Raw genomic sequence first — 16,118 nt, 5'->3', positions numbered from 1 at the left:
AGAGAGAGAGAGAGAGAGAGAGAGAGAGAGAGAGAGAGAGAGAGATTAGGCAGCAATAACCTAATGCCCTCCCGGTAGCTGTCTTAGTAAAAACAACTTGGGAGGGGAAAGGGTTTATGTCACTTCAGGTAACAGTCCATCACTGAGGAAAGGCAGGGCAGAAACTCAAGGTGCAGGAGCTGATGCAGAAGCCATGGAGTGTGCTGCTTAGTGTCTTGCTCCACGAATCTGGTTCAGCCTGCTTTCTTACAGTATTCAGGACCACCTGCCCAAGTGAGATGGGTCCTCCCACAGCAACCATCAATCAAGGAAATACACCACAGGCTTGCTTACAGCTCAGCCTGTTGGGGGATATCCACAAATGAGGCTCTCTCTTCCCAAATGACTCTGACCCGTGTCAAGGTGACAGACAGTAGGCCACACCTCCGAAAAGTTCTGTTACTTCTTAGTATACACAGGCAGGTGGCCAAGCCTTTAACACATGAACCTTGAGAAGACTGTCATGGTTTTAAGAGACAGCCCCTTGAAGATGTGTCTTGCGGTTTTTGTTTGGTGGGCACGGTGGTGTGTCTGTACAGCTTCTTTAGCTGAAATCACATCGGAGGCATTGGCAGGGCAGGTTTGAGAGCTCTGAGGAGAACAGAGAGCACTCATGTCTGTTTTGTGTGTCCTGGGGCAGAGCAGAGCTGCTCTGGGGTCCACACAGGTAAGGCACAGTTGGTACAAAAGAGGAGGCAGGTACTTCTCAAATTCTGGGGATTCCTCATGGATGGAGGAGCTTCAGTGGTATGCAGTGGGATGGTCATGGGTGGAGGAGCTCCCATGTGCAGTGTGGGATGGTCATGGAGTGGAGGAGCTCCCATGTGCAGTGTGGGATGGTCATGGGGTGGAGGAGCTCCCATGTGCAGTGTGGGATGGTCATGGGTGGAGGAGCTCCCATGTGCAGTGTGGGATGGTCATGGGTGAGGAGCTCCCATGTGCAGTGTGGGATGGTCATGGGTGAGGAGCTCCCATGTGCAGTGTGGGATGGTCATGGGTGGAGGAGCTCCATGTGCAGTGTGGGATGGTCATGGGTGGAGGGCTCTTGTGATGCAGGGCAGGGATGGTCTGGTTCATGTGGCATGGTGAGACCAGGCATTGGTTTGATGCCAGGTGTGGTATCACATGCCTTTAATTCCAACGTTCGGGAGACAAATTCAGGAGAATATCTGTCAGTTTCACACAAGCCTGGTCTACGTAGCAAGTTTTAGGCCACTCATAGCAACATAGTGAGACCTTGTGTTTTGTTTTTAAGAGAGGGTTTGATCTCACAAATGCCATGCAATGTTGGCCTGGTTAGAGGGTTGCATTCCTCCCTTGTAGCAATGCAAGAAACTTGTGGATCTTATACTGAGTCCAGGGTCCTTGAGGGCTGCTGGATTCATTAGGAGTAAAATCTTCCGGCATTTGTGGCTCTCATCCTAAACTTGTCTAGTGTCTTCTGAGGTTGCTGGCGTCATCTGACCTACCTTTCCCTGTCAGGGGAAGACTTGGCTGTTTTCTAGCATATTCCAGTGGGGCATCAGAACAGGCATGCAAGCATTTCGTTTCCTCTTTTAAAAAATATTTTTTATTGTATGTGTAGAGTGTTTTACCTGCATGTCTGCCCATGCACCACCTGCATGCTGGGTGTCTGTAGAAGCTAGAAGTGGACATCAGAAGTTAGAGTCAATTGTGAGCCACCATGCAGATGCTGGGAATTGAACTCAGGGCTCCTGGAAGAGCAGTCAGTGCTCTTACACACTGAGCCATTTCTCCAGAAACCCTTTATTTCCTTTGTGGTTTCTTCTGTTTCATGCTCTAGAGTTCTCCCCTACCCCGTGTGTGTGTGTGGGGGGGGGGGATGCAGAAGTCAACATTGGGCCAGCTTCTCAATGGTTCTCCACCTTGGTTTTAAGACAGGGTCTGTTGCTGAGCCCAGAAGCCACTGATACGGTTAGATTGGCTGGGCAATGCGCTCCAGGAACTCACCTGTTTCCCCTCACCCTCTGCTATGATGGCAAGTACATGACACCATCGTCAGCTTTTACACAGGGCCTAGGGACACAAACTCAGGTCCTGGTGCTTGGATGGTAGACATGACACTTTCTAAGCCACATCCCCAGCCTGCCACCCCCAACGCTTTAGACAACATCTACTTCTCCTTTGGTCCTTCTTTGCATTAGAGAAGCCTGTCCTGATCTTCCAGGACCTGTGCACCACCACACCCTGTGTATGCGGCGCTGGGACTGAACCCAAGGCTTCACGTACACCAGGCAAGCTCTCTACAGCTGAGCTAAATCTCCAGCCCCAGGGATAGATATCTGGGTTGATGTTATATTATGTGAATTGTATCTTGGAAAGCTGGTAAAAGCCTGTGAGCTTAGCTCAAACAAAGGTTTCTTTGATAACACAAAAATATGAGCCATTAAAATTACATATAGAATTTCATCAAAAGAAACCAGCACAGAATGATCCATCCTACAGGAAACACTCTAAGGAAAAAGTCACCCACATTAGGGATTGCCCGGGGCTGAGAGGCTATCAGGGGCTGTGGTAAAGATTGGGAATGGTGCAATTCCATTACAGCAGTAGATACAAAACCTCCCTGGGCTGGACACTGAAGAGAGTGAAGTTTATTTGATTTTTAAGTGAGAAAAATAAATGTAAAGAAAAATGAGGGCTGGAGAGAGGACTTAGTAGTTCAGACAGTGTGCTGCTCCAGCAGAGGACTTGAGTTTGGCACCTGAATCGGATGGCTCCTAACCACCCTTAACGGTCACCGTGGCCTCCTAACCACCCGTAACTCTGTCACCGTGACCTTGTCTCACTCTGTGCGGGACACGCTGGGGGGCTTTGTAGGTCTGTTCTTGCTTAGAACACCCTCACAGGGGTGAGTGTAGCTCTCATGTCTGAAGCCTCTGCTTTAACAGAGGGGAGGGAGGAAGATGCCATGTGTGTTGGGGAAGAGAGAGTCTGACCTCGGGGTGTGAGCCCTGGGAAAGAAACACCAGGTCTTCAGTGAGCAGAAAAGCCTGAAGATACTGTTAGTCAGGGCCACACCATTTTGTGAAGTTCCCCCATGCTGGTTGAACTGTAACAGTTTCTGAAACGAAACCATTTGCTTTTCAGAGCTAAAATAACTTGTTTTGCAGAATTTTGCCCTTCTTAACCTTGGAGCTGACTCAGTGACAGCCCAGCTGCAAGCAAATACTTTGGGTACCCACCAACCGTGTGACTTGGAATTCCCCCACTTCCTCTAAGCTTTCCTCAGATCCCTGGCCATACTGCTGTCTGCTTGTCTGTCTAGGGCTCTGCAGGTGTGAAATACAACTCTCACCTCACAGGGGAGGAGACAGAGTTTACTTGGGAGTTGGCTCCCAAAGAGTAACTGTTGTCTAGGAGCACAGACTAGGTTACTCCAAATTCCATGTTTTAACATGTTAACGTTTCCTTGCAGGTTTTTAAAAAGTAGATATTTATTTTTATTTTGTGTGTGGGTACTTTGCTTTCATGCACGTATGTGTATGATGTATGTGCCTCCTGCCTCAGAAGCCAGAAAGAAGGAGCCAGATCCTCTGGAACTGGAGTTAAGGAGGTTGCAACTTACCACATGGGTGCTGGGAACTGGACCCCGGCCCTCTGCAAGAACAACAAGGGTTGTAAAGAGCTAAGTCATCCCTCTAGCCCCCTCCATAAAGTGTTCTAGTAATAGAACAAACAAAGCCACACATCAGGGCACTTTTAAAGTATAGTGGTGGAGACCTAAGGAAGGCAGGCGCCGTAGAGTGTGCAAAGCCCAGATCTGAGCCTCAGCTCCTGTCGGGCCTTATCCTCAGTTTGCTGACTGGTGGAGAGTAGGAGCCTCTTGTACATTCTGAAAGACTTAGCTAATGCTCGCAAAGGTAGGTCACACACAAGCACGGCAAAATATGGCCCAAGATAGCTTGACTATGGACTGTCTTCATTTCAAGCTCTCCACAGTTACTGAAGGCACTTTCAAAAAAAAAAAAAAAAAAAGGAAGAAGCTAGAGGACCTGGGTTGGTTCCCACATGGCAACACACAACCATTTGTAAATCTAGTTCCAGGGGATCCAACACCTCCATAGAAACCAGGCATGTGTGTGGAACACATACATGCAGGCAAAACATTCACAGATATCAAATAAAAATATTTTTAAAAATTAAAAAAAAACTAAATCTAGGTTTTATTTATTTATATTTTTTAATTTGTTTTTGAGATAGGATCTCACTATATAGACTAGGCTGGCATCTGGGTCTCACTATGTAGACCAGGCTGGCATCTGGGTCTCACTATGTAGACCAGGCTGGCGTCTGGGTCTCACTATGTAGACCAGGCTGGTCTCAGACACACAGAGATCAAATTGCCTTTTCTGAGATTAAATGTGTGCACCATCACACTTGGAAAAATCTTTATTATTTAAAGTACATGATCATCTTTGTCAACACAGAGAGTTTGAGTACCAGGGTAAATGAAATCTTGTCTCAAAACAATGAGAATAAAAAATGATGGCATCATTGTAATAAAAACTTATTTAACCAGGTTATACAGATTATACTTATATGGTCTTAATAAGTAGCCATTTCTCTTTTTACAAAGCTAACCTTCTCTTGGGGTGATCTCATCAAAGTGTATGTGTGTCTGTGTCTCTGTGTGTATGTGTGCCTGTGTGTGTCTCTGTGTATGCCTCTGTGTGTGTGTCTGTGTGTGCCTATGTGTGTGTGCTTGTGTGTGTGTCTTTGTGTGTGTGTGTCTCTATGTGTGTGTCTGTGTATGTCTGCCTGTGTGTATATCTGTGTGTCTGTGTGTGCCTGTGTGTGTCTGTGTGCCTCTGTGTTTGTGTGCCTGTGTGTATATCTGTGTGTGTCTGTGTGTGTGCCTGTGTGCCTCTGTGTGTGTCTGTGTGTGTGTCTGTGTGCCTCTGTGTATGTGTGCCTGTGTGTATATCTGTGTGTGTATATCTGTGTGTGTCTGTGTGCCTCTGTGTGTGTGTGTGCCTGTCTAACATTTATTTATTTTGTCTGTGTGTCAGAGGACACCTTGCTGGAGTCCGTTTTTCCTTCCATGGTGTGACTACGAGCCTGGAACTCCTGTCCTCAGAGGCTCACCAACAAGCTCCTTTACCGGCTGAGCCATCTTGCCAGTTGACTTGGTTGGTTTGGGAGTGCAGTTTAAGGGTACAGCCATCTTGGTGGGGGAGTCAAGTCAGTGAGAACCACAAGCAGTTGGAAAGCAGAGTCACGAGTGAGTCAGGCAACTAGCCTTATAGAAGGCTCAGCGTCGGGCGCAGCCCCTCCCAGGAACTTCTTTTCACAGCATTGAACACAATTCTCCCCACAAAAGATAACGTGTCTCAGTGTCCCCTTTGAATACCACATCAGAACCCTTCAGGACAAGTGTGTCTCGTTCTTTTACCCATAGTGTCTAGGGCCTAATGAATGAATGAGTTAAAAGATATGAGACATTTGAAGTGATCAGAGCTAAAACCCCTTTGTCTGGGATTTGGGAGTTCAAGTTCATGCTAAGACTGCGGCTGTGCAAATTGGAGGACGTTCTGCTCAGTGGCCTAAACAAGCAGAGATACATATAACAAGCACATATAATCATGGGTTTGCACAGCTGTTGGACACAGTAGAGTCTTGATTCTTTGGGGACTCAGGGAAGGGTGGAGTCTTGGGCCAAATGCTGGGTCATTTCAACTAGAGTCGGGTGGCTGTGGAAGAGAGATATGGCTGAGGAAAGGAAGTTGAGGGGATAGGAGTGTGCTCTGAGAAGTCTTAGCGGCAGAACAAGGGGAGGGAGGGGCTCCGAGGGCACGGTAATCTGAGAGGAGATGGGGGAGGGGGAGGTTTATTGTGTGTCTTAAAGCTTAGGAGTCTGGGAGGAGTGAAAGGCTAGAGAGAGCCTTGGTTGAGTTAGAGACCACAGGAGGAGCAGCAGAGAGAGACAGAGTCAGGGGAAAGTGTGAAGTGTGTGAATGTGGGTTTCTAAATTTGCGTATTTTCCCCACGACAAAAAAAGACAGCACGTGAGTCTGTGAGCGGTTATTTGCTACAGTGAGTAGGAGCCGCCTGTGTGAGCAGCTGAGAGTCGGAGGGTCAGGGTCAAGGTGGCCGAAGAAACGCGTTTCACCAGACATAAGACCTTCCTTGGGCAGGAGTGTCAAGGCCTGCCAGAGAGCAGCAGCTCCCGAACCTCCGAACCCAGAAGATACCATAAAGTTTGCGCAGAATGTCCCAGAAGCCGACCCTCCAGTTCCCTGGGTGGACCGGCCACGTTGGATGAGGAGACGCCCCAGAGGATCAGGTTTTCCAGGCCCAGGGGCCCCAGGACTGGGTGGAACAGCCACACCTGCCGGCAGTTCTGAGGGCGGAAACTGCCAGCCAGCGCCCGCCCTCCACTGGCTCTCCCCAGGCTTGCGATAGGCTCTCCTGGGTCACTGTGTGCCACAGGGCCTCACTTCCCGAAATGGGCAACTGTATTTTTTAGAGTCTGACATCCCTCCCTGGTTGACCCAAGTGGCATGCCTGGGGTCAGTGTGGGCCCTAGCCCCAGGTGACTGGATGGAGCCATGGCCTTCCACGTTCTTGCTGCTGCTGCTGCTTTTGTGGTTACAGAGCTGTGTCTCAGGTGAGAGGCTGGGTGAGAGAAGAGGGAGACCAGGTCCTCCTGTCTGTTCCCCATTGCCTTTCGTGCTCTATTGACTTAATGTTTTGTGGGGGCGGAGGCTGGGCTGACTTGGTGGGTCTTTGCCAGAGACCTGTGAGAATGTCCGTGCTCCTATGTGGTCCCAGGGAGAGCTCCACCAGGCCTCACATGGATGGTGTAGCTGTATCCTCTACTTTGGCCTTTATCTGTTGGATTTCCTTGGTATGGAGAATTTCCTCACAGAAATTTACCTGCTTGGAGTTTGTCTGTCTAGAGAGTTCTGGCTGGAGGTGTTGTGACTTCTCGTACATGTCTGCACACTTTGAATTCTGTTTTTCTTGGAAAGCTGATGCCATATCCGGTCCCTCTGCTCTGACCTGCAGGGAACCAATCCTCAAAGGCCTTTCGCTAATCGTGGCTACTCTCTGTGGGAGGCTCACCCATTCTTGCCTTCCTGGCTGCCAAGGCAACCCCTTACCACTTCCTGTTCCGTTCTGGGTATGATGAGGGCTGGCAAACCCACCCCTCACTGTTTGACAGAAAGTAAAGACATAAATGAACCACAGACTTTAGAGGCTTCCTCCAGGTGCCCCTCTGTTGCTCTGCAGGGAGAAGGTTCTTCTTGAAACATGGCTGAGTGGAGGTGAATTTGACAGGTCTGCTCTGTTTGGTTCACTTTGCGAGGGAAGAAGACTAAGAACGTCAGCTACGGTGGCAAGTGGTTTCGGGGGGCTTAACTGTAGCTCCTCCCTTCCTCTGCCACCTCTAGCTCTACTCTCTCTTCAACAGATTGGGTTAGGAAGGACACAGACCACATTCATGTATTCATTCATACTCCTTTGTATGTGTGTGTTACATATGCGTGTGCAGGCCATCCATCCTCTTGCCCCGCCCCCCAGCCGTTGCTGGGGTAACAGGTGCAGTGATGGTGCTTGCTGTTTTGCGTGAGTCTTGGGTTTGGAACTCAGGTTCTCATGCTTAGTAGTCTTCATAAACCATCTCCCCAGCCCTTTTTCTCCTTAGAGACAGGGTTTTGTTTCCAGGCTAGCCAGAACTCACTAGATATCCCAGGTTAGCCTTAAACTGTAGCTCTTCCTACCTCAGTCTCCCTCATGCTGTTACAGGCTTGTGTCACGTCTCACCCCAAAATAGAGAGACCAGGCATGTCTAACCTGTGCTCTGCAAGCCCCATGCATCCTGGGATAGCTATGGCTTGCCCAATACATTTGTAAACCACAAAGTCAAGTTGCAACATCGAACCATTGGATGAACAGTGAATAATGTAGCATTCACTGGCCGGCTCATCAGCAGGGCCATAAGTCTGTGTGGCATGCTTATCTTTGGGGTTTATAACGATGGATTATTTGAATATTAAGCACCATGGACAGTGCTATTTAAAGGCCTTCAGCAGAGGGCGGAGGTGTGGCTCAGTGGTGGAGTGCTGGCCTAATATGCTTGAGGCCCTGGGTGTGATCCCCAACACACCATACAAAACCAACGGGACAGAGCGGAGAGGGAAAGAGGAAGAGGAGGAGGAAAATTATTACTGGGGGAAATAATTCTTCATCGCTTTCCTAGGCAGGGGACCTTCTTGTCAGCACAGCAGTTTGTGCGCTCAGGCTCCAGAGCTTGGTGACCTGTTTGTGTCTGCACATCAGTCTCAGGCAGAGCCCTGGTCAGTCATGAAATACTGGACATCCCCGAAGACCAGAAACTATGCAGAGAAAGGGACGATATCTGGTAGAGATCTCCTGCTAGGGATGCTTCCTCATTGGACTGGGGTCTCCTCCATCAGACTGGGAGCGAGCTGTTAGGGGGCCCTGTGCTTCACCCATCAGACTCCCTGAGGGTGGGGATGTGCTCCCCCATCACCCTGAGCTCCACAAAGCCAGGGCTGCTGTACCCTTTCACCTCAAGCTGCTGGTTTCAAGATGTCTTCTTCTTCCTCTCCAGACCGTGCTCAGAAAGTCCTGTCTCCCCAGGTCCCTCCAACGAGAATGTGTACAAGAAAGTGTGGCGGCGTGAAGGGGAGTCTCTGACTGTGCTGTGCTCCTACAAGAACCGCCGGAACCGCGCTGAGAGCAAGGCTTGGTGCAAGGTCAGGAAGAAGAAGTGTGAGCCCAGCTTCATCCGGAGCTGGGTGAAGGGGCCCAGCTACTCGATGCGAGATGATGCCAAGGCCAAGGTGGTCCACATCACCATGGAGACCCTCAGAGTCCAGGACTCTGGACGATATTGGTGCATGCGGAACACGGCTGGGAATCTCTACCCTTTGGTGGGTTTCCAGCTGGAAGTGTATCCAGGTGAGCAGACCCAGCCAGAGCTGGGATGGGTGGGATAGTATAAGAACGAGTGGTTCTTCACTATGAACATCTTCCTGTCTCCATTTTACGGACAAAGGAAATGAGCTTTATTAAACTCTGTGTGGCTCTGGCTTTGCCCTGTGTGGAGGAGAGATGGAACTCGGGACCACGCTTTTTCTTCAGTTGTCTGAACGTCATATACTCACTGTCGGGGTATGCCTGGCACTGTTACAGGCCTTGAGAATATAACAATGAACAAAACCAGCCACAGTCCTTCCGTGTGGGGAACCCTGACAGTCACACACCATCCGACCAATCATAGCACAGCGAGATGCATGTGCTGAGAAAGCAATGATGAACTCGTTGCTTGGTGTCCACAGCCCCAGGACAGGACAGGACAGGAGAGCTCTGTCATGCTTGGAAGGGCACCTGCAGGGACAGCCTTATGAGAAAAGGCCTGTGGAGAGAGCAGCAAGGCCTGCAAAAGGACAGGTGTGGCTGGGCCACTCTGGCTGTGAGGGAGATGATAAGGGGAAGAAACAGTTAGGTCTATAGTAATTTGTCACATTTATTTGTTTATTTGGGGCAAGGTCTCACTATGTGGCTCTGCTGGACTGGAGCTCACTGTGCAGACAAGGCTGACCCTGAATCTCTGATCACAGACATCATACTCCCTCTTCCTCCCAGGAGCTGGGATTAAAAGCATTGCATCTGCACCAGTCTAATGCATTGCTTCTATTTAGGCTTCGATTCAGCTTGCAGAGTCGAGTGGTTCTGAGTTCAGCGATACAGAGCTGGGTCTAATTCTCACTGCAAAGGAAAGAGAAGCATGCTATAGCTTTTGCTTCTCTCCCACATGTATGTATATGTAAATGTATGTGTGGGTGCACTGTGTGTATGTGGAGGTCAGAGGTCAAGCCCAGGGGTCATTCCCCAGGAGCTGTCCTCAGTGTGTATGTGGAGGTCAGAGGTCAAGCACAGGTGTCATTCCCCAGTAGCTGTCCTCACTGTGTGTAGGAGGTCAGAGGTCAAGCCCAGGGGTCACTCCTTAGGAGCTGTCCTCGTTGTTTTTGAGAAAGGGTGTCTCTCTGGCCTGTAGTGTGCCAAGTGGGCTACACTGTTCCCAATGTCTAGATTAAAAGCACATGCCAGTGTGCCCAGGTCTACATGCCTCCAAGGCCAGCGCTGTATCAACTGAGCCATGTCAGCCCCATCTCTGTAAGGCCACAGTCACTGCTGACAAATGGTGGGGGAGGGAGAGGAGGCAGTGAGACCAAGGGGCCTGACTGGAAATAGCAGGGGCTTGACAAGTGTGACTTGGGCACCTGGGGCGTGGGTAACAGATAAACTCAAATCTCGGCTTCGTAAGACTCTCTGTTTATTTTGGAGTGAGGGAAGATTTGCTCAATGGGGAAAATGGAGGAGAATATTGACTCTTCGGTTTCTGGGGGATAATAGCATTTATGTAGTGGGGAACCACCAAAGAGTTCCTATGGAGGGAAAATCGAGAACCCTGTTTTGACAGTGAAGGCATGTTCTGGATTCAGGTAGAGAGGAAGCAGGCAGTTGAAGTGTTAATGATGGAACAGAACTGGGGTGTGCACTTGGAAGTGTCTCTGTGAAGACAGTCAAGGGCATTTAAAGGTCACGGCTTAGGGATGTGGATGAGACTATAGGATAAGGGGTCTCTCCAGCATCTCTCAGTACAGCTGCTCATCACAACAAAGGGGATAGAAAAGTCTCTCTCCTGTGTACAGAAAGACGAGAGAACAGGATGGGGTCCCCAAACTTATAGGACAGGAAATGGTGGGGACCCAGGAAGTGCCTGGGGAAAGCCACCCATTGTTATGAGTTCGCCCTCCACCAGTCATGCCCTGCTCCCCTGACCTGACTGCATCCCCATCCTCCCTGGTCTGAACCAGGAAGAGCTTTCCCTCCCAGCTGTGGTGCTGAATCTCATCCTGTGCTCTAGCTCCATGACAACCAAGAAGCAGGAGAAACTGACCCTGGGGTCTTCACTTGGAGGGATGCCATCAGGAAATGGGCTTATTTTTTTTGCCATCATTTCTCTTATCAGCGTGTGCGTGGTGGATATGTACATGCGTGTGTGTGTGTGTGTGCGCGCGCGCGCGCGTGTGTGTGGTTGTGTGTGCGTGTGTGCACGTGTGTGCTCTGCCTGTGGGGCCAGAGAACAACTTCAGCTGTCATTCCCAGGTGCCATTGCTCTTTTATTTTCTTTGAGTCAGGAATTGTGATGAGCCTGAACATGCCAAGTAGGTTAGGCTGTCTCTGGCCAGTGACCCCAGGAATTTCCCTGTCTGCGCCCCAGCATGGGACTGTAAGCCTGTCCTCCGTTCTTGGGATCCTGGGGCTGAACTCAGGTCCTCATGTTCACACGGCCGGCACCACTGATCGAGCTGCCCCTCAAGGTCTTCATTTTCTGCTTCTCAAGGGTCATTAATCTTGGGGAGGTTTCTATTTTGCCCATGTTGTCAGTTGAAAGAAAAAACCATCTCCTGCCCATGGCCCTGTGACTCAGTGGGAAAAGACACTTGATGCCAAACCTGACGATCTGGGATCCCTGGGCCCCTGTAGTAGAGGAGAGAACTGACTGCTACAGGTCCTTTCACCTCCGTATTCATATCAGGAATGTGTGTGACCCCCAATAAATAAATGAAAATGTAAAAATGTACCTAAACCTCAGCCCAATTACAACTCTAAGAGCAGGGTGTGCACCACCCCAGAAACCAGGTCTTGTAGCCCAGGACAACTGAGTGGGGGACCCAGCTGCTCTCCTGCCGGGCTCCTCCATCTTTTCCCTCCCCTACATTGTTATTCAGGCTTCATTGCTTAGAACAATGGCTCAGGCCTCCCTGCACAGCGACCACTGAACTCAGGAATGTCTTTTCTGTGCCTTGTGAGGGGAGGAGGGGTTGTAATTCTTTCTCTGTCTTGCTCCTGCTGAGACAGACCTGTGGCTCACTAGACTCAGAACTCCTGATTGCAGTTCCCACATGCTGTCCAGACCCCACGCTGCTGTTGGTGAAATGAGTTAGGATGATGTCAGAGGGGCAGGACCTGCTCCTGGGTGTTGATGCATACCCCAAGGAGGGTGACTGACCACCACTGTTTGCAGTTTTCTCTTGAATTTGAAACCCTTGACTCCTCTCTGTCCCCAGTTCTAGCCCCATCTCACAATTATGAAGCAGCTGCCTTTATACAACATCATATTATAGAAATATCTCCTAAACTCCAAAGGGGCAGTGAGATGGCTCACTGGGCAACAGCACTTGCCATCAAGCCTGGGGACCTGGTTCAAACCCCAGGACCCAGAAGATGGAATGACAGAACTGACTTCTCCAAGTTGTCCCCAAACTTCCACATGTGCTCTGTGGCACATGTACACACACAGATACACACACTTACACGCTAAGTAAATGTCATTTTAAAGGAAAGTTCTTTGGTGATCTTGATTGACCGGGGAGCTAGGAAGTCAGATGATGCTGTGCTGGGGACCAGGCCTGACAGGGGAGACTGAAGAGAGTGTCCAGTGTCTCCCTTCCTCACTTGTCTACTTCCTCTTTCCTGTCTCCCTCTGAAAGAACACACAGTTGACACTCAGAAGCCAAGACCGTGTCACGGAGGGCAGGTTCTCCTCAGTATCTGTACAGCTGAGGGCTTGTGAATCAAGTCTCTGCCTTAATCTAATATTTCCTCCTCTCTGGTCCCTCAGCCCTCACAACTGAGAGAAACATTCTTCGCACGCATCTAACCAACACCCTTGAGAGTGGATTTGTCACAACGGGCCAGGTCCCCATTTCAGGACCTCATGTGCCCTTCACCCGTGACGTGACTGTGTTCACATCTGGACTCCTCACCTTGGCCTCAGGGAGCACTGAGCCAACCCCTGTGACAAGCTACAGTTTCACCAATTCCAGTGGCACCATCACAGAGCATGGGAGGAGCACAAAGAACCAACCAGGGACTGTGTCTCCTAGCGATGAGAGACCCTTCTCTGCTGATCCAGCGACCGCCTCCACCGAGTTCAGACACCTGAGCAGCAGCTTGTCCACCACGGGGATGTACCACCCGTCAACCCCCAAGAGGTCATGTGATATTCTCTCAGGCATGGCCCTAGCTCTGAGAGTCCCACAGATCTCAAGAGGCCGCTCTTGCGTCCACTCTTACTCCCTATTGCTCCCCAGGAACTCAGTGAGGTCACTGCTATTCAGCAGTGGATTATGGGATATGGGAAGGGGCATAAAGGAAGGCAATGGGATGAGGGTCAAGACTAAGGATGGAGAGGAGAGGGCAGGGCCAGGCGAAGGACTGCGGAAGGGAAGTGTGGTTGTTTTACTTGGGTTCTCCCAGACCCTGAGACAAGGAGCAACATTTTACCCTGGCACTGGGAAGAGGGTGGAAGTGGCCCAGAGAATGGAAGTCAGCTGGCAAACCGCGCTGATGCCTCCTCTGCTGTGCACACAGGAACGTCCTCCCACTGGGCATCCAGTGTCAGGTGCCCACTCAAGGCCAAGGGAGCTAGGACGACGATGTGCTACCTTTTGTTCTCCACTGGTGGGGGCAGCATTAGGGCGCCAGCTCAATGGGCAGTGCAGGCCCTGGTGTCACGTGGAGAGGGAGCTTCTGCAACAGAAAACAGGGTGGGGGAAAGAGGGGTCCTCAGTAACTATGGAGGCAGCAATATTGATGTCGTGAGCCCCGTAGGGCCATTGGGAACTACCCTAGTCTTCACTGATGGGGGTTTGAGGATGTGCTGGAGGAGAGGTGACAATGGAGATGCTGCCTTCTGCCTGGTGAATCTTCCATGACAGCTGTCTCCTTTTCTCTTCCCACAGCTCATCCCCAAGAGGGGGCATCTACCTGGAGGGAGCCCTGTGAGGTTACCCGCCAGGTACCCTCTGTGCTTCTGTCTGCCAAAGGAAGCTGTGGCCAAGGTTGGAACCCAGTCCTTACTCTCTCCTGTCCTGCCTCCTCAGGTCCCAGGAGACTTACCTCACTGTGACGGTGTTAGTGCTGACATTCCTTCTGACGCCTGTGGTGTTGGTTATGGTCTATGGCTTTTGGAAGAAGAGGCACATGGGAAGTAAGTACAGTCACCCCTGGAAACCAGGGCCAAGATCTGTGTCCCTACTCTGAGGACGGTGACTCTGAGACTTTGGCTGGGGAATAAACCTCTGCCTGTACCCAGTCAAGATGACCAGTGACATCCAGGGAGGAGGAGGGTGGCCAGGGATGGGTTGTCCCACATGTCCCTTATGGGGATGAAGGAACAATACAGAGGCCAGAGAGGGTCAAAGATCATCCAGGGGCATTGGGGCACTGAGAGCAGTGCAGGCCTTTCTTCATCTCTCCCTGTTTGTTGTAGGCTACAGCTTGGGCAGCGACTCTGCTAAACCCTGGATATATCTTCCTGAAGGACCAGAGACACTGTGGAAGCCTGCTTGGTATAAGATAACTCAGTGATCTGGAGAGCTGATGCCAATGGACTCAGAGGCCAGAGAGCACTGAAGCCCAGACAATGGCCCTGGGGCAGGAACACAGTACAGCTGCCTTCCTTTCACCCAGGGCCACCGTGTCCTCAGTTTCCCTCTGTTCCCTACAAACGTCTCCATATGTTTGGAGACAAGAGCCAGACTCAAGTCCTCGGGCAGCCAGTGTCTGTAGAGTCCTATTCTGGATGAGAAGGGACAGAGACTAAGACCTGGGATCACAGAGGAACTGGTACAAGGAGGTCCTAGAGCTGACCAGGGCCACGTGTCTTCTGATGTGTCCTGACTGTGGCTGCTGGTCCCTTCTGTCCTGGAAGCCTGAAATTTACACATGGCACTTGGTTCCTGCCAGCCTCTCTCAGGTCAGCGAGAGCCTACAGGTGCAGAACCAGCCTTTTCCAAGATGGCTGCAAAGGCTGAACCTGGCCTCCTCCCATTCCAGTTGCTTCTCCCATGCTACAGTGATGAGCTCATGGAGGAGACTGAGACTAATCATTGGTGTGTCTGAAGCCCCATGGAGAGGGCCCCTCCTCCAGACTGTGGGGTTGACCACTTATGAGAAAAGATTACATGGAGCTGCCCTGCATAGAACAGCAGTGGAATGAGGACTAGGTCTGGCGAGTTGACACCAGATTCTAGGCTGGAAAAGATGGGCAGACACATGGGCACACAGACATGGACATATACCCATACCCACTCACACAGATAGAGAGAGTGATGCAGAGACAGGCAGAGATAGAGAGAGGGAGAGAGAGAGAGAGAGAGAGAGAGAGAGAGAGAGAGAGAGAGAGAGAGAGAGAGAGAGATCTGGCTCTGGCCAACAAAAATCCTGCTATGAGCCATCCTTTTATGTGAGCAGCAGAACCATATCTCCAGGCAGGAGCAGAGAAAGCAGAGCCCAGGGTCCATTGGCCCTACTGATTCTGTCCTTCCTATGCACAACCCAGACTTGGCCTCTACTATCAAGGTCATTGGTCCAGAGTTGAGCAGGGACGGCTGCGGGGTGTGGCCTATGGACTGTGTGTGGGTTATGGGCTGTGGGCTGTAGGCTGTGGGCTGCACCGTCACCCTGGTAGTGGTGCACACTAGCCCATGGAGACTTGAAAGGTCCCTGATCCAAATGCAACATCTACACCCTTAGCCCTGAGTCAGGGACCTCCTAATGGCACAGCAAACAACACAGGAGGGTGACACAGCTGGGGCCTTGGTCACACTCCAGGATGGTTTTGCAGAGAGAGGAGGAGCCCAAGGTGTAACCTTGGATAGAGAAAGTAACAACTTCCAGTAGAGCTTGACCGAGGAGGAACTAGATTGAGCAACTGACAAATCAAGCTCTAGAAGGAAGGACAGACAGACGCATCCACACGTGTCACTGGCTCGCTGGCCATCTGCTGAGCCACTGCCCTAGTGAGAACCTGGGAGGATCAGCTCACACTGCTGCCAGAGTGCCTCCTCCATTCCTGTCCCTCCTCCATTCCTGTCCCTGAACCTTCCTTGCCCCTGACAGCCCTGTTTCCTGGGCAGCAGATGGATAGGCGGTCAGGCATAGGATCCAGGGATCCCTGTGTGAACCTGACCAAGCCACTAGCCATATCTGGGCCTCAGTTTTCCCTGTCT

The 16,118-nt window shown here is 50.8% G+C and overlaps 1 protein-coding gene across 2 annotated transcripts; it reads left to right on the top strand.

Annotated features, from left to right (window-relative positions):
* The first annotated feature begins 6,459 nt into the window (after nt 1-6,459).
* Treml2 (triggering receptor expressed on myeloid cells like 2) lies at nt 6,460-14,788 on the top strand. Of its 2 annotated transcripts, none has more exons than XM_057751891.1 (5): nt 6,460-6,670; nt 8,671-8,991; nt 12,881-13,097; nt 13,989-14,095; nt 14,378-14,788. In XM_057751891.1, the coding sequence occupies exons 1-5, from the start codon at nt 6,604-6,606 to the stop codon at nt 14,473-14,475; spliced, it is 810 nt and encodes a 269-aa protein (XP_057607874.1). In that variant the 5' UTR covers nt 6,460-6,603; the 3' UTR covers nt 14,476-14,788. The 2 variants fall into 2 exon arrangements, with proteins under 2 accessions (XP_057607874.1, XP_057607873.1); XM_057751890.1 differs by having other exon boundaries at nt 12,725-13,097.
* The last annotated feature ends 1,330 nt before the right edge of the window (nt 14,789-16,118 follow it).

Source organism: Chionomys nivalis, chromosome 19 (genome assembly GCF_950005125.1).
Source record: "Chionomys nivalis chromosome 19, mChiNiv1.1, whole genome shotgun sequence".
In the NCBI taxonomy this organism is placed as follows: Eukaryota; Metazoa; Chordata; class Mammalia; order Rodentia; family Cricetidae; genus Chionomys; species Chionomys nivalis.
Note: the sequence above shows the minus strand (reverse complement) of the source record. Positions and strands in the feature narration are given on the sequence as shown.